We start from the raw sequence: 23,441 nt of genomic DNA on the forward strand, positions 1-23,441 counted from the left end.
AGGTTTTAATTTTTAAAGACTTTTACTGCCGCCTTGCAATAAATTTAATGCATTAAACTACTAAACTGCAGTAATGTGAACAGAGCCTATTTACTCTTGAGGATATGTAAGATGTGTGGTTAATGAATGCATTTGTGTGTGAGTGTGTGTTTTTATGAATCCAGGTGCAGATTTTAACATTTTGAACTATAAAGGGCTCTTATGTTTACACAGCTTCCAAGTCATGCCTGCCAGTGACTGAAACAGCAGCGGGGGACACCTCGGCCTATTTCAACAGGGCAAATCCGGTTGGAGAAACTTGAACAATGCTGATAGAGAGGAAACCCTCTTCAGTATGTGAGTGGAAGACTGGCACAAATACCCCCGTTTTTATGAATTACAAGAATTTAATGTTTATTTTATAGATACAGAACAGTCATTCTGCTTCATTTATTTACTTTGAATTGCTGCAAGTCAGTGCCATGGTACAAGCTTCTCAGAGCGGCTCAAGAGTGTTTCAAAAATCAAATCTTGACGTTTTTTTTCTTGTTTTTTTTTCCTCAAACAAAAACATTTCAATGTGTTTCGACACACCCTCTCTCTCTCTGATGACATGCAAACGTCTCGTCTACCTAGAAAGGCTGATGGACTATATAACATATGGCTTTTTTGAAAGCAATAAAAACAAGGCAAATCAAAAAGTGCATCCAACACACACACAAAAAAAAAAATCAATTCCAGTCTGTGATGAAAGTCTGTGTTAAGTTGAGGTCTCTCCTCTGTCCTCACTTTGCTGGCTCAATGTCTGCACTGCTCAGGTAGGAGGTGGCCTGATGTAGACCTATTGCCATTTTCAGTTCAAAGGTCAAAGCAGACCTCTTCAGGGGCCTAGAACAGATGCCCATTGTTGACGCAAAGATGCATTTCCTTTAAATAAATACAGCAGGGTTTATCCAGCAGAAAGGAGTTTCAGCCCGTGATTGCACCCTGCAGGTTGCTTAAGCCATCGACAGGCAGGATTGTGTTTCCTGTCTGTTTCCATTCCCACAGTGCTGCTTGCTGTTAGCCCTGGTGGACAGCAGTCATTATCTGGGCCCATAGTCATAGTTAGAGGGGCCGCTGGTGGCTGAATACATGTTAGTTGTGGCAGGGTTCATGTGGTGATGGTATGTGTGTCCTCTGATACTAGGTAAAGGGTAGGGTGACGGCCTGGTCTTGGCTCCCAGGTAGTGTTCATAGGTGGTGGGGTACTTGTAGGGGTGGTGGTGCAGGGTGTCCGGGGGTAGAGGGTGGGGATCTGGCCGAAGGTCGTGGGGAGGGCTGGGCCGGCCGCTTGTGATCGGGACGGCGTGCAGGCCTCCTGGGACGGGCAGGGCGGGGCTGAGGACCCGGGACATCAGCTGGTGAGCCGGGTCTGCGTGTATAGGTGTGCCGCTGGGGTCTCGCTCATATTCCCGCCTACTGTCTTCTGTGAAGGTAGGGAGACAATCAGTCAGCCAACATGCAAATACCCACCACTAACAATATTTTCATAGTTTCTGCACTCAAAAGCACAATAAATTACTGCAGGTACAAGTTTTTGAATACTCAGTGTTTTTGACTTGTAGGTGTTAAGAGATTGCATATAATGCTCAATAAATAAGTGCATTTTTTACAAGTGTAAGCAATGTTTAGGTAACTATGACGTGTACACAGAAGTCTGTCACATTATTGTTTAAATAAAAAATTCTGCATTTCAGTCGAAATGTTGCAGAATAAATTCCAGACAGCAGCTTCCCAGCTTATATTTCTCTCAGATGAAATGTACCATTTAAAGCTAATAGGAAGCTCCCACTTTTATAAACATTTAATTGATTTATTTCTTATTATAGAACTAATAAATACGTCTGTCATCGCCTTGTCAAAGAAATCTAATTTCCATTGCCTGCTTTACTGCGGTATGACGCTGCGGTCTGTTATAAAACCACATAAGAACCCCTATTATGTTTGCAGTGGATGACATTGACTGGCTGATATTTGATGTTTAATTAAAAGCCATCACTAGGCCTGATACTGCAAATGCATCACTGGGCTTCTGTTAAGGATAAGGTGGGGAAAGAAAAAAAAAAAGAAAATGAAAGAAGAAGTGAAGTATACTGACAGCTGAAATAAAAGATGTTATTTAGAAATGCTGAATGAATTTTCAGGACTATATTTCATGTTTGATAGCAGGCGTGAGTTTTGAAATGAAACAAAGAGCGAGCTGCAGACCTTTCTCTGTGCCGTTCTGCTGAGGGGGAGATGACATTGGGTTTCTTGTTCTGGCAAAGGCACTCATTATTGGCAGAGAGCCTGGTCTGTGATTCCTGGGCCTGGAGCAGGGAGAGTGGATTCAGTTACTCATTTAATGAATGTCAAAGGCACAGTTTCTTTATTATGTATTAAAATGATCCACATTTTAATGTCGTGGATGAAATGTACACAGAATACAAATGTGGAACAGCCGTACGTTACTCCGATTATGTTTTTTGTTAAATAATAAAAACAATCCTCTATAGTTCGGTGCAATTTCTCATTGCTGGTTTTAAAAAATGAAGTGATCTGAGTCATTTCCAGACATGGAAGCAGTATTTCCATTTGTTGAAGTTGTCTGAGTAAAGCATTTGGGTGGAGTTTTGCTACCTTGTCTTAAATGCCAGTGTCTGATGATCTGTTAGTGACAGAAAATCACACTTGGCTGAGCTTCAAACAATATCCAGTAATTTCTGAAATTTACATCACCTTGTGTTCTTTCATGTGGCAAGCTCCACCCCAGCTGCCCCATGTGAGACATTAAACAAGCAACTAAACTATTTTGCAAAAGCTTTCTGGCCCCGGCCTGCTCTGCAGTGCAATTTTCTTTTTACAATCATGTGTAAACATGCCAATAAAATGGTGGCCTAATATATTTCATTGGAAAGCTCACCAGTCCTCTGGGTCACAGTCCCTGAAGCCCTTTGCAAAGGGGTTACTGGCTATCTTCAGCTGTGTGATCTGAAAGTAAAGGACGGCATAAAATCAGTCATAACGCTAAACACAACGCCTTTCCCGCTTACATCACAGCATTTACTTATTAGAGAGGATAGCAGCGAAAGTCAGGTGTAATTCACAGAACACTCTGTCATAATAACACACACAGCTGTCTTAAATAAAACATGCAGGTTTGATGGCTACAGTATCATGTAGATTTCATTTATTATTATCATTACTTTTATTACTATTATTATTATATTATTGTATATAATGTCATATACGGACAGGTTTCCATGTGGGGTAAGAAAAGTGTCAGTTATTATTTTTAATATCACTTTAATAGCTTTCTTATCATAATGATCATCATCATATAATTTTATTATATTTCATTTTATTATAGCTCAATTTACATTTTATATGGAAGTAAGAATCCTTACAAAAAGACGCAGAGCGCCTTCGTGCGTAAAAGTAATTTATTTAGCATTTGCCATAAACATTCAGCATCAAAACAGAAGCGGCTTGTTTGTAGTCCGTGTCTTATCTCCGTGAGCTAACGGGACTATTAATCACCGTCACGCAGCGGCTCCCACACACTTGGATTCGGTGTAAATAGCTGAAAGGAAAACTGAAGCCAGGTTCCTTCTATCGTCTTTATGAGTCGCTCCGAATAAGCGATGAGCGCACTGATGTTTGAATCTAAACAGACACGGGGACTGATGGAAAACAGAGCAGGGAGCACGCAGGGATGGGGTGCAAGCTGAGCTCACAGAGCAGAAGCAACATTTGGGCGAAAAAAGCGGAATTATTTTTATTTTTTTACGCAAACGCATAAGACAGCCTCGATTAAACAGTAGTTAAAAATACACATTTTAAAGTCTTTAGTTACTGAATTCGGTTTAACGTAACACGCTTACATTACCTCTCTGTGCTGGTGCGTTATTCATGGCATAACTGTACTGCGCTCATCATGTTTGAACAACACACGGTTTCTGTGTGCGTTTAGTTGCTGGCTTCTCTTGCGCCACAGACCGTATTTGAATTTAGATGGAGGGTCATAAAAGCCGCTTACCCTGTGGTTCTGGTACGCTGTGACCGCTGTGAAGCGGGTTTCCTCAAAAACAAAGGTTTTGTAATTCTCCTCTGCGTATTTCTCGCTGTCCTTCCGGGGATCCACATAAACCACATGAAACCTGGGCTGGTAGCGGTGCATGGAGTTCAGAATGATCTGTAAAATAAAAGCAAAGCAAGCCTGCTCAAGGACCGTCGACTTGTACAAAAAGATCATCTTTGATCTCCAGAAAAAACCCAAAACAAAACATGCGATCGAAAATGATCACTGACGAGAGATTTAATGAATAATTAAATAAATAATCGACAACGTTAATTTAAATTGCATTGGAATAAGGTAAAACGTGGTCAAGACCAAATGAGACCCGGGTTCGATCTATGAAACGTTTTTACCGCGTCCGCCATCTCCACGATTATATGAGCAAATTTGGTAATATAATAACACAATACCTCGAGGGAGCCCGAGTCTCCCCTTAAAATCCGTTGGCATGCAGATACAGTTCTAGCTAAACAGTAATACTGTAAATATTTAAGGGCCGACTGAGAATATATCATGTATGGATGGCTCTTATTTAAACACCGATTAGGCAATAACAGAAGAAAACTAACTTTCCGGTGAATCCTCGGGACACGCGATCTGTTACAGATCATCGTTTTTCAGTATTTGCTTAAATCCCCCAAACTCTCCTGATTTTACATCTAATGCAAAGAGAAGGAAGGGTGGTGGAAGATCAAGCAGGAGGGTTTGAAACCATTTCCAGAGGTGAAATATTCCACTTCCTTTCAGGAATTTTTGGAGGAAAGCCTCGTGTGCGGCGCCGTGTTTGAGGACAGAAAATAAGCTTTTGGCAAAATCAAAGTTTTAGAGAAAATATCGTTTTTTTTAAACTATTACAAAATAACTTATATCGATCAGTTTTAGGGGAAGAAAATGTATCTCTCTGTATTATTATTATTATTATTATTATTATTATTATTATTATTATTATTATTATTATTATTACTACTACCGGGATTTAAAATAAATACATAAATACAACAATTCTTTTGATTTTTTTGTATTTTGACCGCTTAATGTGGAAATGTGATTTTATGTTAAATTATGCTCTTTAATTAATCAAACAGGCCATCATCTATACTATCACTGTAATCTCTGTAATCAAATAAATGGTTCTATATTTTTGTTAAATGATTTTCTTAGGGGGGAGTCGTTGGTACAACTAACACTTTATAATTTAACGAGAACTCATGAGGACAAAGTATCCGCTCGCTGTGTGATTTTTCTGGCCAAGCTTGGGCCTCTTGAGCACTCATTTAATTCCAGTTTTGTACTCACATGTCCGTTGTCATCCAGAAGGTTGTTAGTTAACTTTAGTTTATCAAATGAGACGATCTGCTTCATCCACTGTGCGCCTTTGGCCGGAGAGTCTGGGTGGTAATGGACCCTGCCCGGTGTGGCGGGATCAGCTTTGCCTGCCACCAGCCACGACGAGCTGTGGAAAGCATACCTAGGAGGGCCATAAAAGGAAATTAAGACACAAGGTTAGAAGTTGCTGGCTTAGGCATGCAAAATGTCTATGCGTGTGTTGGCGTGTATGAAGAAGTAACGACGCTACGTAACGCTATCAAACGCTTTAAGATAAAGGGGAAAATAAGACACTTAATTGATCGTTAATGTCAGTATTTAGTCACCAACATGTTTGCAGTATAACGTGGATAATTGTTGAAAAGGATGTGTCTCATTGGTAAGTTCTTAAGTTGTGTTTTCCATTTTTTTATTCTCATTTTGCTCGATACCCCAGGGTGGGTCTTAAAAAACCAAGACAGGCACAATGTTTTCCAGTCCCGTCCTGACTGAAAGCGGTGTTTTACTTGTCTGAAGACACATGAAAAGTTACCTGTAACGTTTGTCATCTACAGGCAGGAAGTCCATCAGGAGCATGTAGTCTGCCATGGGATCCATCCCAAATATTTTCACTTGGAAAGTTGGAAACATTCTCCTGACAGAGGAAGAAAAACACGGGGCGACTGTTAAAAAGCAGCAGCTTTAGAGCGGCTTTTAATGCTTTACGCGCTATTTTTCTAAAACGAATCATCATTGTGTGTGTGTGTGTGGACGGTGAGTTAGTGTAAGAAAAGTGTGCAGTTTGCAGAAAGAAATGTTGCTCGAGCTTATTTTTGCCCGAGCTCGAGGCTACAACAAGGTTTTTAAGCTCTTGGAAATGACGTGATTTAGCCCGTGCGTAACCGGATAAAAAGTCTCCCTCGTCTCAACGGAACTTTGCGTTTGTTGCCATTTAGCTGCGCGGTTGTAACTTCTGGCTGTAACTTCTCTGATGAATTCCAGAAACATGAAGATGAAATCACATGTGAATATACACGTGCTCATAAGCGTCGCGTGCTTTTTACACGTACAGTTTTGAGTTTTTGAACTTTCCATCATCTTGACTATAGGAAAAATAAATAAATAAATAAATAAATATATGTATATATAAATTGAATCTGCAAGCAATAACACTCCTGCATACTGATCCACTGATTAGGTTATTTTTCTTAACAATCATTTTCTCCGTTGACAGCAGAAAATAGGCCGAATCCCTTTTGGGTGTTTTGCTCTGCGTTTTAGTCTACGCTCTGCCCCCTGCACTGTTTTCTCCCCTTGCACTACACGGGTTACTATGTAAGAGAGATCCATATCCTCCAAGAACATGAGCCGAAAGTTGAGTAATCCGCCGAGTCAGTGAAAGGGATCCTAAAATCAACGCTCAATTAACGTCAGTGTTGTGGCTAGGTGAGGCTGAAGGAGCTTTTAAAGTGCTGTGCTGCAGATCTCCTTTCTCCTGTCACGCAGTGCACGGCGTGGAAACTCAACCCACACTTTTAGGATTTGAGCAATTATGTCATGCCACTTTACATAGATGTGTTTTTTTTTTAAATAAAATAGGAAGCATGGTTAGCACGTTGAATGTTAATGTGGAACACTATCGGCTCTTTCTAGGGGTCAGAGGTCAGCAGAAATGTGTTTTGCCTAAAGAGACAAGAAGAATGACGTGTTTTTTCAGCACATTTCAATAAATGATCATATTGTGTTTTATTAATAACCAAATCCAATAGATTTTAGTCCATTAAATGCAACCAAAACTGAGCGTGTGGAGCGGCGCTTTCATAATTGTGAAATCGAAGAAAAAAAGAGAAGAAAGGAAAAGAAACCACTGTAATCGGCTTGTAGGATCTGATCCTACATGTAAAGACTCATAAATTAAAGACCACAATGTTTTTTTTATAACAGCGGTGCGTAAAATTGGGGCAGGATGAGGGCGAAGAAGCCCAGGAGAGTCACACTTATCCTTATTAGATCTATAAAACGCAACTGGATGAGATCAACATGGTGTTTACAGCCGACACACACACACACACACACACACACACACACACACACACACACACACACACACACACACACACACACACACACACACATCCAAATACAAGCCTCCGTGTATTTGACCTTGTTTTTAAAACATCTCCAGAAGCTTAAAGCGCGTTGTTTGTTTTAAAAAACCGAAGCGAGAAAAAAAAATTCTAAAGCAGTATGATTTGATGGACAGAGACACGTGTTAAAAGTCCGCTGAATATTATTTGAAAAACATCACAGGCCTTCATGTGCATGGCACAAAGTGATGTTTTGCGTCAGCTGCTTGAGCCCATGACGTTATTTAAAATAGGAAATTATATATATGACTAAATAGCAAGAGTAAAAAAATATGGAGTATTTTCGTAATGAAATTGTTTTTATTAAATGATATAACTTTATTTTCTAGTCTATACTTACAGTTGCTAATCTGCACAGACATTCGCAGAAAAAATAAAGTAGTTGCTTATCCTTTCCCGGTTTGGTTCTCTGCTCAGATGTTACAGTATATATTAAAGTATTCTGTCCTGTATTATTTTTCGAGTCTGCATGAAGAGAAAAATAACTGCAGCGCCTCTGGCCTGTGTGTAATGGGTACTCACCTGCCGGCCTTGGTGACGATCATCTCCGTGCCTAGCTGGTTAAATTCATCCCATAAAGCTTTCATCTCCAACTGAACGTTAATGTTGGCAACTTTCGGGTTCTTCTTCACTATAGATTTGCTGTTCGGCGTAGAGTTTGAGGACGATGAGGAGCAATTGGCGGTCCCGTTGTCGTTCGACGGGGCCTGGCCCTGGTTGGATCCCGGATAGTTGTAGTTGTGTTGGGCGGCCGGGCAGGGCTCGAAATGGGACTCATGCTGACTGTAGGGGTCCCCGGGGGAGGGAGAGAGGTGGTAGCCCCCCGGCGTGTTGAGGCTGCTCAGGCTGCTCGTCGTGAAGGCTGCAACATCGCAAAAATGGGACAGCTGCGTCAGCCACGGACTGGATATGGCTGAAATCATCCCAGAAAACTAGATTTTACTAAATATGCCTTTCACTTCAAGTCGATTATAACACAGAGAGTGAAAAACAGAAGCAGGATTCAGCGATCCCCAGAGGAAAGCGTCAAGCACAAATGCACTCGTTTCGGTTTAAAAAGTTTCCGTCTCGGCTGTTCGGCAGTCCCGGAGGTTTCATCCACTGCCAGCATACTACGGGCTGCCTGATCTAAAATAGGAGACCTCCGAAAAGCAAAGAAAAGAAAAGTTTTCCCCAAAAGGCGGTGCGGATCCCGTAGAATCTCCGAACTATTCGAGGAAACTAACTCGGAGCGCGCATGAATTGGTTTTCGCTTGTGATCGATCGCGCTGTGAGCGGCCTCTGTTGTGCGCTGCTGCAGTGTGTTAACACTGCACACCAGTCTCCTCTCTTATCTGACGCAGAGGGCCTCCCCTTTGCGATAAAACCGGTTCTTATTTCTATTTAGATAAGGAACTGCAGGTAATGTGCCTTTTCTTCGCCTTGCAACCAGACTGATTGACAGAGAAGTGCGCCCCTTTTTAATGGCTTTTCCGGCACCCATTTAACTTTTGGATAAGGATATCGCCCACATCACCCCCGTTAACAAACAATGGAGGATGTGCCAGGCAGAGGGGAGTGCAAACGCTCTACAAGGTAAACACACATTGATTTGCATGAACAAACAAACAGGCAGCAGGTGACTGCAGCCCTCTCCTGATGGACAAATAGACGCATGGGATGGATATACAGCCCCCCACTCCCCTACAAGCTGGGTATGATTATTATAGTCTGTTTTTACCATTACGCACGGGGCGCCCGTGTAAACACTCCTCCTCTTGGCTTCATGCTGAATGTATGTGATTCTGTCCACGAATTAAAGTTGTTTCTTGGTACACCACTTTGGGATTTTGGCACGTTTGAACCCCCCCGCCCCCCCACATTCTGACTGTTTTGTTTCCAGACTTCTCCTCAGTGATGGTGAACACGGCGATTAAAATCTGCAGAATTTTTTTTCACAGTGGCTCAACTCTGTGACACTTAAAAAAGAAAACAAAGCTGTAATTTCCTTCTATACTTTCCAAAACAACGCACTCATGCGCGGTTTTGCGCATTTCAAAAACGTCGGAGAATCAGGCAAACGCAAAGTTGCTATGGGGAGAATTTCGGATGAGACGTACACATGCTACATCAGCAAACACAATTACCTTCCATTTCCCGCGTGACAGTGCTGTAGTGCATTTTAAAGGAACTGTGGTTATGCAGGTCTGGCTTGTCCAGGCCGGTGCCGTGTTTTTCAAACGCTGCGTTTCCTGTTTGCTCTGCAGCCGAAATCAGAGAGGCAATACTGAAAGCATTTGCCTTTGGAGAGAGGGGACCGCCGTCGTCCATAGGCAAGAGATCGAGTCGTTAAAAGCCGTCCCTCCTCCTCCTTTTCCCCCGCTTTCCAACCGCGCAGAAAGCAGGAGAAGTCTGTGCACAATGGAGAGGAACATGCGCTAAAATTTGGGGGGTGGTTTCTCACATTCCGCCACTGGCTCTCCGTGGGTTCTTATGAAGTTTTTCCCACGATTACAGGGAAGACGCCAAAAAGCCTGGCGATGCTCCGATTCGCGTGACGAACCCCTAAACGCGTCCTGGTGTCAAAGCATAGTTCATCCGCTTAGAAGCGAGAGAGCGAGAGCTTCCCCTGTTTCTCCTCCGATCGCTGGCGGGGTGGTGTCATCTGAGTCCTGCCTTGAGGAGAAGCTACTACTGCTGCGAGAATGTCAAAAGTGAGCGAGATCCACGCCTCCCCTGCATCACTGTAGGAAAAAAAAGTGTGCGCGCTCTACACTCGATGTTTTATTTCAATAAGACCTTGTCAGTCATTTGGATTCGACTCCAACGTCACCGCAGTGTCCCGTCTTTAAAGAGCGCCACTTTTCCAGTAAATTACGCGTATGTGCCGGCGTGCGCATATTTAGTTTTCTCGAGAGTTTGCGTGGAGCACGAGTGGCAATAACAGCTCCAAATCTGATGAGTGCTTTGTGCGAGGGTTCAGACCCAAAATGCAGTTTTCTTAAAAAAAGAAATATGGAGACAAAAATAAATATCAAGAAACCCACACATCTGACTTCTTTCTCAGATGCTTTGAACGTTTAGTGAGTCAAAAAAAGAAAAAAAAAAGAAAAAAGAAAAGAAAAGAAAGAAAGAAAGAAAGAAGAAAAAGCAGAATATAACGAGAATATGTTTTAATCCAAGCAATTATTTATCTGAGAGGCGCAGAGATGGAAACCGGTCAGAATGCAGATGCACTTTTGACTTTTGAGGAGTGTCCAGCCCCTGTGTGCACACATTTTTCCCCAAAAGCCATCACATTCAATTAGTTTCCTGTCAGACACACCTGGATATACACGACACAGACTCGCAGAAACAGCACCCTTGCAGTCAGTAAAAATGAGAAGCATACACACGTGGCATTTCAGGCTGGAGTTGGACTTGACCTCTCCACCTCCCGCCTTCAGTCTCGCTTTGTTGGTTCTCAGCTTATCGAGGTTCAACTTTAATGTGCAGCGACTCAAGATGTGTTTTGCTGGAAGCTGGTGCGATAGCGACCGGATAGAGTTTAATTTACACTGGAGTCAGTGAATTAAGCGTGAAAGCAGCAGCGGGGTTCTAATGGGATAAAGCAGTTAGAGGATTAGGCCTATTTGTTTTGGATGTTTCTCCATGGGAGGCAGGGAGCATAAATAAACCCCTCCTAGATAGATAGATAGATAGATAGATAGATAGATAGATAGATAGATAGATAGATAGATAGAAATCGAATTGGTTGATTGATTTTGCATTGATCGCTGTCAAAATATTGTAAACCATCACCCACATGATGTATTCCTCCCGGCAGTTTTTTTTTTTAAAATCTGATATGATGCCATCGATACCGGCTCACTTCATCATTGCCAAGTCGGAAGCCTCCTTTGTAAATAGTTAGGTGATAACAGACAAAATACAGGAGCTCAGCGAAATGGGAAGAGACTGTGTCGGAATTCGCTCAGCCGAGGCACAGTGGACTCAGTAAAATGTGAGCCTGAAGATAATAATAACAATAATAATAATAATAATAATAATAATAATAATAATAATAATAATAATAATAATAATAATTCATTCGCCCAATACGGGAATATTCAGACCAGCAACCCAAAATAAGAGCATAGCAAAATCTTGCTTGAGTGAATAAAATGCTGAATTTGAAGCTTCAGGGCGACGGAAATTGGGATTTTTATTTTGCCTGTGAGAAAGAGATAAACTCATTTTTGCATCGTGGAAAAAAATAAAAATACCTGCAAACTTTATGTTAACAACAACAAAACAAGATTTTAAAGCTGGTGAACATAAAAAGGCAGCCAGGCTGACCAGAGTTTTGTAGTTTTCGCTTTGTTTTGTGTTGGTTTTAAGCGGCTTTACGCGTTTTTATGGAGTTAAACGGAGCTTTGTGTTTGGACTCTTTAGGCCTTTTTACTCTGTACTCTCTGATAGAGTCTGCAGACTCTGTCACGAAGAGTTTAGCTCATATGGTGCAAAGCTGACATCTAGACAAAGTGAGCAAAGTATGTAAACAGCTCCGGCAAACAGCTCTCACTGATTAGAGGATGCAGGCCCGAACAGCATTTCTCGGCCCACTGGCTGATGGATGCAGAACAGGAATATGTGACATCAGGTAAGGTGCTGTTGATCTCTGAGGATAAAATCACTTTTACTCAACCCGGAGTCATTTTTTTACTGAAAAGACCATGAAGGAAACGATATTTTCTACCGAGGCCAAATTAGGGACTAAGTGCTGTAACAAAGCATCTGAATGAATTTATAATTGTAGGCTCGTTGTGGAAATTAAAGGCCATTCGTGGATTTGGTGATTTGAAAGTTCCTGAACCGACATTCAAACATTTTGCTTTGGTGTTTGGCTTGAAAGTTCTCTTGATACAAATAAAAACACGTGAATTTAATAATTTTTTTCTGTAAGAAAGAGCTAAGTGAACTTTGAATTTTAATTACGCATGATGGCTCTGCTGACGCGGAGTAATTCGACATTTTCACCTGGAACTCCTTATTTCAAAATTTTATTGTGGCTAATTAATGCACCGCAAAACGCATTCATGGTTTAGACTGCGCTCCAGTTTTTCCTCTCATTAATACAGGATATGCTTACTTTGAAACGGTGATGATTGCCACTTTAAATTCAAATCATAGGTTGTATTTTTTTTAATAATTTAAAAATATGTTTGCACTTGCTTCGGTTCTATTATTTACCTGATCTGTCGTTGTTAACCTCCAAAGGTGACAGAAACCAACAGAAGGTAAACCTAGAGAGACTTTGAGCCAGTTGCCGTGCGTCTTGACGCACAAGAATATTCGCGCAAAAGTTTTCCGATAACAATTTTCCAACACTAGGATGGTGTGATTGTACTTCTGTCTCAGCGACAGTGCTTCTACACGTTTGGGCAATCAGTCACTCACACACCGCACATATTTATGTTGTCGGTGGTCTTCCTGATTGTCTCCTACAAGAGAACCGCTGGCTTCTGTTCCTCCAGTAGGAGAGGTCTGTGTGGTCCTGTATGTCCTGTTTGTGGTAACATGACAAATCACCAAACCACAACCTCTTGCCCGTGCCTCATTAAATTGCACAGATCCATCGTGAAGGCATCGATGGTTGCTATTTTCGTGTTATTAGTAAACAGAGATGTGATTGGGTCGTCGGGATATCTGCATGGACATGTGGGCGCGCGCCGTCTCCTCTGCGTCTTCCTGCTCGATCCCTCTGCTTCTCCCAGACACTCAAAATAAAAGAGCTTATCATCTCCTCTGATGTTTGTACCTGTGTGTCGTGGAGATGTTTAATTAGGCTGTCTGTGCCGCAGTCAGCCTGATAAAATTATTATTTACGCGCTCATATTATTTGACAGACAATAAATCATAGCATCTTCCGCTGGTTATAAAAACAAACAAACAAACAAAAACACAAAAAACAAACAAACAAAGCAATGATTTGCACATCCTACCCGAAGCTATTGAGACCTGTGGAGACTCCACGCATAAAACGCCGTGCTATCTAAATAATGGACTAAATCTCAGCGTATAGAGAACTGAGTGAGAGGAAATACGCCGCTGACCGCTGACAGCAGAAGGCCCGGGGTGTCCAGGCTCACCGCGGGGCTTCAGGGAATGCACAGAGGCGCACTTTACGCAGGAGGGAAGACTAAAAAAATGCCTCATATCCAATCATGACAAGGAAAACTCATGCAAATAAAGTTCTAAACATAAATAAAATGAACTTAATTGAACTGAAATAGAATATATTTATTTTCAACTCCCGTAAAATAAATATAAGCAAGCGAATCGTTGATTAAACCTATTCTAGAAAAACGCTCTAATTTATGATTTTTGTGGTAGTTAATATGAAATACATGTATTTATCAATAAAAACAGTGCAAGTAAATGTTATAATTTGCTACCGGAAACTCTGATGGTTATTAATAGGGCTAATAATAATAATAATAATCCCCCCCAAAAAACAAAAAACAAAAAAACAACAAAAAAACAAAACAAAACAAATTTCTTTTGCTATAATATAACCCAAACTTTGTGGGAATAACTCATCATAATGCGATCTTTTTTCGGTTAAGTAATCAGAAATTTATTATTATTATTATTTTTTTTTACAAAGTCTCTCATGTAAAACATTAAAAAGGGACATGTTGTTTGTCTTTTCAGTCGATGGAAACGCTCTAGTTTCTTACAGCGCTATGGTCTAATTTTGTAGGCTGCTTCAGTTTGTGAATGTCTCCATTTACTTGTTCGGTTAACAAAAAAGTTCCCCCTTTCCCCCTAAATGAGCTGGCATTTTGAGTTTTTTATACTGCAAAAAAAAGTCCAAACATTTGACCACAGTGATGAATATTTCTCTTATGTCCATCATTATTTGTTTTTCATTGGGCTATTTGTAAGTCCGTTTCTAGGATCTGTCACTGAGTGGTTAGTTGGATATTTTGAAGCTTTTCCCCCGTGGAGTCGGTCTGTTGGCATTAAGAGTAAATGATTTAGAAAAATCGTTGATATAAACTCGTTATTATGTGCACGCAAATTTAAAATCGTACGATTTTAACAATGGCGCAATGTGGCGCTTAAATACCGACGGAATTTTGCGGTGTTCCAGATGTTAGCAGAGCTACCGCATCCTTCAATAGCCTTTCAGCCATGCGTAAATGCGCACAGTAATGGAAATATGCACCCAAGGCAGTATTGCATAAAATGTAATCTAAAAACATGCAAAGTATAATAAAACGTGTTCCTTCCGTATCTTATGTGAATTAATTTATTGTGAATGTTTTATAATTGGTAGAAAATCTATTTGTCTTTTTTGGGGGGGCTCTTTCTTTTCTTTTTTTTTCTTGGAACATTACACTGAATGCTTTAGTTTTAAAAAAAGAAGGAAAAAAATGAGCACATTTCCGTGCTGACATATTAATGTGCTTTTCCTGTCCAGCCCTGTTCTTCTTTGTATTTGGGGTCATCATAAAAGCCTAAAAACACAATGGAAATGAACTCAATGGCCGACCAAAGGTGAAAATCATGATTCCCTCAGTCCCAGGCAAATTCCAGAATATATTCCCACACTTTGGAAAAACAGACTATAGACTTTATTGTTAATATTCATGGAAAATAAGAGGATGCAGGTAATTGGTTTTTGGAACAGCTTAACTTAACAGGTGTTTAAAAAAAATCTTCCTACAGAATACATGCATTGCTTAACCGATTCTGATGTTTGACGTCCTCATTTCCCGTTCTGTTTGTTCAAGCTGCCAAGCATGCAAAAATTAAATAGAAACAAAGAAAAAGTTTCGACTTTCTCCCTCCCCCCCTTTGCAGTTGTCTGGGAAAATGTGTGCCAGTGCTATTTGTTTATTTTGGGAAGGAAGATCCTATCTCCGCATGTCTTCTCAGAGTTAAAGAAGACAGGCCTGACAGCTGCCAACTGTGCCCTTCAGCAGGATCTCTGCAGCCCGGTCAGTATGTGCTAGCTTTGAATCTCTGCGGCCCGGCTACACCTCAAGCAACAGTGAGCAGGAGAAAGGGGGGAGCAGGCAGTTATGATTCAGCTGCTATTACATTGCTATTAAATACAGTTTGTTGTGAGGACCTGCAGAGAACATGTACAAGAGTGATTCTATAGATAATTAATGCATTAGTTAGTCGTGGTTCTCGTGCATTTTTATCCTGAATTTGCTTTCTGGAGTTGTTATCGACTGAAATTCTCATAGAGAGAATGAGAAAGCAAAAAAATAAGTTTGGAATGTGAGTGTAGGACATAGGAAGGGTGGAGTGGGGGGGTGGAGGCCGCTCAGAGTCAGATCCCTTTTCAAAATCACTTCTTCTCTTTTCCCTCCCGTCTTTGTTTTAAAACTGGGAAGCTTTTAGCTTTTGAAAAGTATCCTTTTCCTATCTGTTACACGGCGGCCCCAGTCGTCATCACCTCGCCTCTCCTCGCAGCCCTATTGGAGCTCCGGTAAATAGCTGGCATTCCTGCCACAAAGAGCCGATGATGTGGGCCCGGAGCCCTCCGTGATCTCCCCAAATTAATTAAGGTCTTTCTTCTCTCTGAGCGGGATCTGCGGCCTTTGTCTCTCTAATACGTCTTAAGCCTAGTATTAAATGGAAGGGCAGAGTCTACGCTCATTATAAATCTGTCACTGCCTGCTTTGCTCCTCCTGGCTCGGCCCGTGATCCTAAATAGGCTTCAGTGTAGCTCAGCAGCCATCCTCCAGTCTGGCTTTTGCCCCCTTGCCTCCTCCTTATCTGACGCCCCTCCTTGCGCCCCACTGGCTTGGTATTTATTTGAATATGAGAAGCCCTGCTTGTTGTTCCTGGCAGGGGGGGGACTCGAGTCTGAGACCCCCACCTCCTCACCACCAAAACACCACCTCATGCCCCTCGCTTCTTCCATCTCTGTATCCCCCCAGAATGGAATCTGTCCTCCCTCAGCCACCTCGGTTTGTTCACTCTTCGCTGGCCTCTGCTGATTTTGTGAACTTGAATCCCGACCCTCTATTCAGACCCCATCGCAGGCAGGTTCACTGCGCATATGCGTTTATCGTCAACTGTGTTCCCTTGCTAGCAGAAATGAATACGTGTGTTAGCGTATTTAAGGTCCTGAGCCAACAGGGTGGCCAGACTCTGCTTCTTTTCTTTCAAAAACTCATCTGAGAGGATATTTAATAAGTCTCCGTGGCCACAAAACCCACCTTTCGGGGACCGATCCCTTTCCTCACCTCCCTTCCTCCCTCTCACTTGGCTCGTGTGGAGAACGGGTCCAGCCTCAGGGGTCGGTAAGATGATGAGTCCTTCGTATGTCTCGGATGTAAAACAGTTAAGGTGTTTAGTGAGTTTGGCAATTAATTCTGTGACTTCGGGTTCAAGATCATCGTTTTGCCAGCAGCAGAAAATGGATAACATGCCCATGAGAGCGACCCCCACACCTGCCAACCCCTGACAGTGAAATTAAGAGGAGCAGAGTCATGCAGAGATTTGACCTTGAGGAATGCCAATGCCACACCCTCGACTGGAAATGCAGAACAGAGGAAACTGGAAAAAAATATGCTACAATGCTGCTTTTTGTTTGGGCGTACAGGAGATTTGGGTTGATGGGGGAATATCAGGCTTTCCTGTGCTCCTCTTCCAAGATGAAGCAGGAAGTCGCAGAGGAGGTAAACAATGTGCAGAAATTTAGCCAGGCCCAAGCGGAGTGGAATTTAGGGCGCCATCATCCCTGTTGGCATCGCTCTGCTCCAGTTAATAATGGACATTGTACCCACCCACCCATCCCCACCCCCGCTTCCATGCAGCAAATATTTCCCCATCTTAGAAAATGTTTACATTCAGCTTAGCTCGGTGTAAAATGACCTGCAGAGGCTCGGCTCAGTGGTGGTTTCCCTCGCATCGACCACATCTCAGGCCTTAAGGTCACAGATCTCGCTCTGTTGCGTCTCGTCCCCCCAGTCACTCGCAGAATCTGTCAAGAGCGAGCCTCCACCAATCAGAGCTGGCGCTGGGCAGTTTGATGCTAATTACAGTGATTCATCTTGTCAGGCACTTCCTGCCACCACATGTTGGTTTTGATCTCTTCCTCCACAGCACGGTGACAGTGAACGATGAGGGACCATGTGGCCCGGCACTGTGCCATGGAAACCGGCACCGGAGTCTCCACGCTGGCCGCAGCACCAGCACGGAACTGCACGTCAGGGTTTGGAAAGAGCAAGTCCAGTAGGGAGTGGGGGGAGATTTCGCCGGCTGGCTAATTGCAGACCCAAAAGTGTAACTTTAGGTGATAGGGGGATTAAGGCATGTTGACTTGTGTTCACTGGGGGGCTAAACTGACACTCAGTTCCCCCCAGAGCGGACAGTTCCTGAAGCCCCCTGGAGTTGGCTGGGCGGTCTGGGTCACATTAAGGGGGTACTGTGTGGCCTGTTAGGGCAGACCACATGACCAGCTCCTCTAAAACAAGCACTGCTGTGTCCATAATGTCAAACACTTCCTCCATCTGCATCCATTAGCCAGCTCTGGTGGTGGTGAGGAACATTTGAGAACCCAAGGAAAACAAAAGGTCCAGAGATTACGCTGCACTGCTATAATGAAAAAGTTCCCCCTCTTATTTTACTGAGCAAGGAGGAAAAATGTACTTTGTTTCATAGCTTGAAATTAAAATAATATTTGATTATCTTGTTTTTAGTATCATTTATATACAACGGTCAGTGTTTATTGTAATCACACAGGCTGTTTCGAACATTTGTGGCCGTGTTTGTATTTACGCACTGTTTACAGCCCCGTGTGAGAGTTCTAGAAAATGTTTACTCACACGGATTCACAAAAAAAGTATTAGATAAAAGTCATATTTTATTTATTTTACGGTCCAGCAAACCAGGCTTCAAAAATATTAGTAAATATCATCTGTTTTTCCTTTTTGTTCCTTTTTTTTGCATCAAGGTTATCAAAATATATAATATTTATCACACATTCTTATTAAAATACGCATAAAATAGGCGACACGATTAAACAAATGCTATATGCTAACATTTAAACTATCATTCATAAGAAAACTGAATGATCACACATCACCCAGAATGTTTATTAATCATTTGTTTTATTCATCGAAGCATTAAGAACTCGCAAAACAGTAGCACTAAATTCCAAGTGTAAAGCATGTTTAAAGTAGTCTTCATTATACACTGTAAATGAAATATGCAGGAGACGCTCTAAAGTCATGTAACTAAACAAATTAATATGCATTTTAAAATATTTGAGAATTTAATATTTATTTATGTATTTATATCTAATTTTATATTATAAAACTTGGGTTGTTATATTTTGTATTTATTTTTTAATTCGATTATTTATGTTTGAAAATAAAAAAAAGGCCTCCAAACCATGCAAAGTAGTATATAATAAAACCAAACTAAAACAAAAATCAGTCAAATCAAATCAAAATTTCCTCAATCAGAAATGATTGAAAATCTAACCTTTTTTCAATGAAATGTTTCTGATTTTACAATAAAGAGTTCTGTTTAACAAGTATGGCTGCCACAGTTCAAAGACCACTGATGTCAGTTTACCCCGCCCTTACTTCCACGAGCACTTATTGTTCTCTTCTGCTCTGCACAACATGGATGGAGCTTCTGACAGTCGAGCCAGGCGAGAACAAATCTTTCCCATCATGCGTGCTCCATGTGGCTCTCAGTGAGAGGCCCCAAACACCGGAGTGAGCTCGATGTGGGGAAAGAGGAAAAAAAAAAGCGCTCTGTTGTTTGGGTCTGATTTCTTAGCTCATTAATCTTCACTGCAGTCATACAGTTTGTCTCACGGACTGGCATATTTTCAGCCAGTTTGAATGTAATGATATTTATGAGAACATGTCCTCACTTGCTGTATGTGTCTTACAGTATCTGACATCATTGTCCTAGATACCGAGTTGTGTTTACATATGACTAAGAGGAAGAAGGCTGGACATTAATATTCTTCACTTTGTGTTTCTTTTTAAATTTCCCCTCTCGGTAAATTTGTAAACTAAAACCATTTTTTTGCAGGCCAGCAACATCCTTCCACAGTTGTTTTAATTACATAGAAATCATGTAACTTTTAATTGAATAAGCTTTGATGTTGAAAATTAATCAAACTGTTTTTTTATTATGTTAAAATCGGTCCTTTGGAGCGACGTGGTATTTAAAAAAAACAAACAAAGAAAAACAAAAAATGAAAAAATAAAATATGAAAAAGGCTCAATATGTAAAAAAACCCCAACACATAAGAATAGTTGATAAAATGCAGCAAATATCAGATTCTTTTCTTTTCTTTAATTTCATGTATTAACCCAATTTTTACACACGCAAATCTTAATTTTACATCCAAAACTTTGTTCAATAACACGAGTAATGAAATAATTATTTCTCAGAAACATGCATTTTTGATTAATTGCTGTTTTGACAGCTGTAATTTATTCTGGCTCAACTGAACCTTCATTAAATTCAGTGTAAACAGATGTAATGTTGCATACTTTATAAAACATTATTCATCTGCTGGCTGCAAAAATAAATCACTGCTCCACTGCCGGTCCGGCTTGCAGCAGGTTGGACAATGTGAGCGACTGTGATCTGTGCACGTGTGTGTCTGTGCGTGTCTTTAACACAGGACTTGGAAAAAGCAGTAGCTCCCCTGTGTGGTTTGCTTGTGTAAGAGCACCTGTCACAGGGGGGAGAGGTGGGCATTTGGGCATCAGGGCTGAAACCTTGCGGCACAGCGAGAAGTAGGACTTGCTTGATGAGGTGCTGACGTTAATAAAGGCAATCACTCTGTCACTCAGTGAGCCTAATGTACCTGGATTAAAGCAGCCGCTTAACTGGAAGTGAAACGTTACCTGGAAGCTTTGAAATCGTGCTGCAATGAGGCTGCTGTGCTATGGGCATATAAATATTACACGCATGGGCTCCTCTAGTCGAAAAGAAACCCAGGAAAAAAACCAAACAAGCTCTGTCATCACACATGCATTTACACCCTCACAAGACCTACTAGACCTGAAAACAGTCGCTCACATTTTTGTTGTTGATTTAGCAGAAAAACTGTCATTCAAGTTTCTGTGATGCTTAGCTTAAAAGTATTTCTCCTTTAGTTCTTTGCATATTTGTAACACTTAAATGTTTCAGATTAACGAACAGTTTTTAATATTACACAAAGACAACCCAACTAAATACAAAATTGAGTTTTTAAATGATGACTTTATTTATGAAATCATGTGATTTCGTTAAAAAAATGCGATTAAGCACAATTTATTTGGAAAGCGTGGTTTGATTTCACTGGCCGCACCCTGATTAGGCCTGATTACTGCCAGACCTGTTGACAGGTGTGACAGAGTAGCCTAAAAGAGCTCAGAAATCAACTCTGTGTCTTCTGTGGACTGACGAGAAAGAAGTTGAACTTTTTGGGAAAGTTTAAATCCATCCATTGCTTATCCGCTTTCAGGGTTGCGGGGTGGGTGGGGGTGTCTGTCGCTGGTCTAACATGTGGAGTGGACAGAGACAACCATTTCCACTCACATTCACTCCCGCATTCACACCTATGGGCAATTTAGAGTTACCACTTAACTGGTTTCAGTCCCATCTGCCATAAAACGAACACAGCATTTTATAAAGAGCATCATACCAAAAGTCAAACATGGTGGTGGTAGTGTTATGGTCTGGGGCTGTTTTCGTGCTTCAGGACCTGTACGACTTTTTGCAGTTGATGGAATCACAACTTCTGTTTTCCACCAGAAAATCCTGAGGGAGAATGTCCAGCCGTCAGCTCATGCCCAGTTCTTGGGTTACACAGAAGGACAATGATCCGAAACAGGGCAGTGGTTGGAATGGTTTGGAGATGTTTGGCATAACCTCAACAACCCTACAATGTGCCTGAATTAAAAAAAAATAAAAATCTACAAACAAGAGCGGGCCAAAATTCCTCCAGAGTGATGTGGAAGTCTTATTGCCAGTTATCACGAACACTTGACTGGATTTCTTGCTGCCAAGAGAGGCGCAAAGAGATCAGATTTAGGGGGAAATTACTTTTTCAAAATCATCATTTAAAAACTGCATTTTGTGCTTATTGCGGTCGTCTTTGTCTAATATTAAAATTTGTTTAATGATCTGAACCATTTAAGTTTGACAGATATACAAAAAACTAAGAAATCAAGATGGAGGCAAACATTATTTTTCCACAGCACTGTATGGACACAGTTATTTGACCAGAGGGCCTCTGGTTCAAGTGTATGTTTGGGGTGTGGAGTGATGTTGCTCAGCCTCGAAGGCAGGATCAGGTGTCTCTGTCCAGCGAGGAGTGGAGGAATATTTTCTCATAGCTTGTGCCCTCTCTGGACACTGGACCCTTCACTACCCCCTCCCGCCATCCAAATATTTACCTGACATGTCTCTGTGGGTGGTGGCCCATCTACAGAAACATGTATACACACATTTACAATGATGGATGATTTAACATACAGATGTACACATTTGGTTTTTTTACTGATTTATGTTTTGAAATGCAAGATTGATGTGAGTGGACAGACAATTTAAAGTATTTTTACTTGACCCTTTTCATGCTTAAATGTATACAAAGCCTGCACATATTAAAATAAAATACTGCATGGTCTGAAATGTATTCCTGTGGATTGGAAGAAAAATTCCAAGCATAGGTAGGTGACTGGAGACACACCGACACACACACCTGCACACATGCTTAAACAGAAGTCCATTCCCCTGTCAGGCCTCATTGGTGTCAACACTTTGAAGTTGTTGGCTGCTTGTTTACTGATACAAATTAGCAGGTAAGGCCGGCTTCAGAAGAGCAGAGAGCGTGGCAGGCTTTGTGGGTGGTGGGTCCTGCTTCTAACAACGCAGTCCAACTCATCTTCTTCTACATATCCACTTTTACGGCCTCTCATAGTGAAGGAATGCTTTCAGCCGGGTTCAACACGCTTAAAGGCCCGAGTCAGGACACTAGAAGCTGGGACGATTTCAGGGCTGGGGGCTCAATCAATACTGCCTGGCATAAAGCAACATGGCCTCCTGGTGTTTAGATTCATCTCTTTTCATAGATATGTTTTAGCTATATATACGTCGTGTCCTGTGATGTCAAACAAGTAAATCAATAAATAAGATTAGCATAAATTTGATCTTTTTTTCTGAGCTACACAATAGTAAAGTGAAGATTTAGCAGAAAAACTTAATTAAAAAAATATAAATTATATCTCAAATTTAGAGTCATAATGGAAAACTTTCAACTTAGCAAGCTGTTGATTCAGTTAATATCAGTTAATGTCAGACAGAGCATTATAATTTATTTGACATGCTGATGAGGAAGTCACTTCAGAACACACGTTATTATCCTTACGGGTATTTTTTTTCAAATTCATTACATTTATTACATTTTCAGTCGCTAAATTGCAGAAAGATTAATGGAAGAAAAATCATTTGAGAATCCCCGCCCCTCTAACCCACTCATCATTCTGTCTCTTGATCTTTCAGTTTACTTTTAAACATATATCGCAGCACCCCCTTAAGGTCATTTGGGGTAATACTTATTCTTTGGATCCCCTCAATTTTATTAAAGTATTTTCAGCAGTAAGTGAGGTACTGTGGTGATCTTCTAGTTTCAAACTGATGAACCAGGACTTATAAGGAGGATTTGTGTGTTCGGGACTAAGGCTGAGGTGTGTATGCGAAATCTTGCTAACAGATAATACAATACAACTTTATTTATAGAGCACAACAGACATACAAACTATTAGCAGACGCAAAAAAGAAATGCACAAAAAAAAAGCTGCTACAATGATATAAAAATAACGAGAATACGAGTAACGAGTGTGGAGTGAGGGTGAAAGATGGGATTCGGTGTGGTTTTAGATAAAGTCTCATGTTTCCAAATGTGA

At 41.2% G+C, this 23,441-nt stretch overlaps 1 protein-coding gene and 1 long non-coding RNA gene across 3 annotated transcripts in view; one reads left to right on the forward strand and one right to left on the reverse strand.

Moving 5' to 3' along the window:
* Positions 1 to 2: 2 nt before the first annotated feature.
* tbx1 (T-box transcription factor 1) lies at positions 3 to 10,237 on the reverse strand. 2 transcript variants are annotated; one of them, XM_035915817.2, is made up of 8 exons: positions 9,657 to 10,237; positions 8,053 to 8,392; positions 5,937 to 6,038; positions 5,375 to 5,546; positions 4,040 to 4,195; positions 2,924 to 2,991; positions 2,230 to 2,330; positions 3 to 1,447 (listed from the first exon to the last, which is right to left on the reverse strand). In XM_035915817.2, exons 1-8 carry the CDS (start codon positions 9,838 to 9,840, stop codon positions 1,065 to 1,067), a joined length of 1,506 nt encoding a protein of 501 aa, XP_035771710.2. In that variant the 5' UTR covers positions 9,841 to 10,237; the 3' UTR covers positions 3 to 1,064. The 2 variants fall into 2 exon arrangements, with proteins under 2 accessions (XP_035771710.2, XP_006808799.3); XM_006808736.3 differs by having other exon boundaries at positions 8,053 to 8,443.
* Positions 210 to 23,441, forward strand: part of LOC148100141 (uncharacterized) — an 84,174-nt gene continuing 60,942 nt past the window's right edge. The window contains exon 1 of the long non-coding RNA XR_015719833.1: positions 210 to 336. This is a non-coding gene — a long non-coding RNA (uncharacterized LOC148100141). The remainder of the gene's footprint in view (positions 337 to 23,441) is intronic.

Source organism: Neolamprologus brichardi, chromosome 12 (genome assembly GCF_056152115.1).
Source record: "Neolamprologus brichardi isolate AB-2024 chromosome 12, ASM5615211v1, whole genome shotgun sequence".
NCBI classification, from domain to species: Eukaryota; Metazoa; Chordata; class Actinopteri; order Cichliformes; family Cichlidae; genus Neolamprologus; species Neolamprologus brichardi.